Source organism: Lagopus leucura, unplaced genomic scaffold (assembly GCF_019238085.1).
Source record: "Lagopus leucura isolate 7727_CA_CO unplaced genomic scaffold, USGS_WTPT01 35354-0_obj-0_obj, whole genome shotgun sequence".
In the NCBI taxonomy this organism is placed as follows: Eukaryota; Metazoa; Chordata; class Aves; order Galliformes; family Phasianidae; genus Lagopus; species Lagopus leucura.
This window is the reverse complement of record NW_024968066.1, coordinates 254-1,935: the sequence shown is the minus strand read 5'-3', so window position 1 is coordinate 1,935 and position 1,682 is coordinate 254. Positions and strand designations below refer to the sequence as shown.

General features: G+C 44.1%; 1 protein-coding gene across 1 annotated transcript in view; it reads left to right on the top strand.

Annotated features, from left to right (window-relative positions):
* LOC122193426 (Hermansky-Pudlak syndrome 3 protein-like) overlaps positions 1-1,679 on the top strand; it is a gene marked incomplete at its 3' end in the record, with an annotated part of 4,175 nt that extends 2,496 nt beyond the window's left edge. The window contains exon 3 of the mRNA XM_042894207.1: positions 1,607-1,679. Within this exon, the coding sequence (XP_042750141.1) occupies positions 1,607-1,679 (73 nt within the window). The remainder of the gene's footprint in view (positions 1-1,606) is intronic.
* Between the last annotated feature and the right edge of the window lie 3 nt (positions 1,680-1,682).

Sequence of the window (1,682 nt, the reverse complement as noted above, 5' to 3'; positions counted from 1 at the left end):
GCTTGTGATGTATCAGGAGGGATGGTATTTTCTCAGCATACTGGATGACAAAATCATTTAGATTGGAAGGGACTTGCTGAGTCCCTCTCCTTAACATCTCCTTGCTTGGGCAGGATCAGCTGGACTAGGCTTTCCAGGACTCGATCCAGCTGAGTTCGAGTAGCTCCTTACTGGGCAGCCTTTTCCAGCATTTGGCCACCCCCAGTTCTTACACTTTCATGCCAAACTAGCAGAGCAGTTTTACACACCTTATTCTGGAGTAACTTGTGTGCAATTTTCTTAATATTTACAACAAGCCTACTACAAAATGTGACAGTCAGAAATAATCTCCAGTCCTGACAGCGATCAAGGCACTGCCTTCTGCTTGTTTGTTCTGTGGGGTTCAACTCCAGCTGAAGCCATGGTTACTGAAGTACTTTTTACCAAAAAAAAAGTTCTCCCTTTGTGCAGCTGGGAACGGGGAGTTTACTAAGTATCTTCAGCCCTAAAAAACAACACCTTTGGTTTTGTTAGTAATCAAATCCTTTAAACTTTTATCTAAAACTGTTGAAGCATTGGTATTGCAGTCCAGCTGTGAATTCCAAAGCAAAGCAAGGAAAAGGATGAGATGCAATAGGAAAGAAAAGTAGGACTGAGGGCTGCGCCATGTTACGTTGTGTTCAGTTGAAGAAGGGATGGGGGGAAAAAAAGAAGTTAAATAATGGTTCAGGTCCATTTTAGTGTGTGTTCAGCACTGTCATGGCTTTACCATTTTTGTTATCGGTACTCCACGTCATAACATCATGAAAAGCACCGGGAGTTAAGGAGTTAATGCCCCATTTCTGTGGACTGCCAATTTTCCAGGTACCCGATTCTCAGAAGAGAAGAACTGCATACCCCAGAGGACTTTGCATTCAGAGGGGGAGATAAAACTCCTTGCAGGTCACGGGACTGGTCTCTTTTTTTGTGCTGCCTGGCGGTGTGTGTGGCTTGCTCCCCAGCCATTTTGCTTTCAATTCAATTTCAATAAGGCCTTTGGTTTTGGACACTCTCTCTGTCTCATTTTATTTGATTTATTAGCCTCGGTTCTAATTATACATTGTATTATATTGTGTTATCTCGCATTCCAATATCAAATGTAGTAAATTAACTTTCCTCCTCAGATCGTTGCCACTGTTCATTTGCAGGCCCGTCTCCCTGCCCTTCCCCCTTTTCCCTTTCATAAGGTGTGGGTCTCTGGGTCCCCTGCCCCATTAGTCACACAATTGGGCTGAAGGCCCAAAACCATTGACACTCCCCTCCTCTTTTCTGGGCCTGTGGGCCTGTCTCCTCCTGTCATGGACACAGATCTAGAGGTAACTCCGTGACATTCATCAGATCCCAGCATTGAATGCATGACTTGTGGAGGAGCAAAGAAAGGATTTTTGGTTGCAAAAACTTGAGGTAGTTGCCTCTAGCTGTGCTACGTGTTTCTTGGCCTTGCTAAGATAACTGTATTAGCAATAGGAATGAAGGATAGTTGAGTATAAAAAACATCAACTCTGGGTGTTACAGCTGTTGCTGTTTACTTGCTTGGAGTAGATGATAGCTTCTTACTGACTTCCCATGTTGTGTTTTTTCCCTCCAGGCATTTTACACCAGACCAGTCCCCTTTTGGCTTTTGTGAAGAGACGAAGCTGCACTCTGTTCAGTTCCTCCCTGTT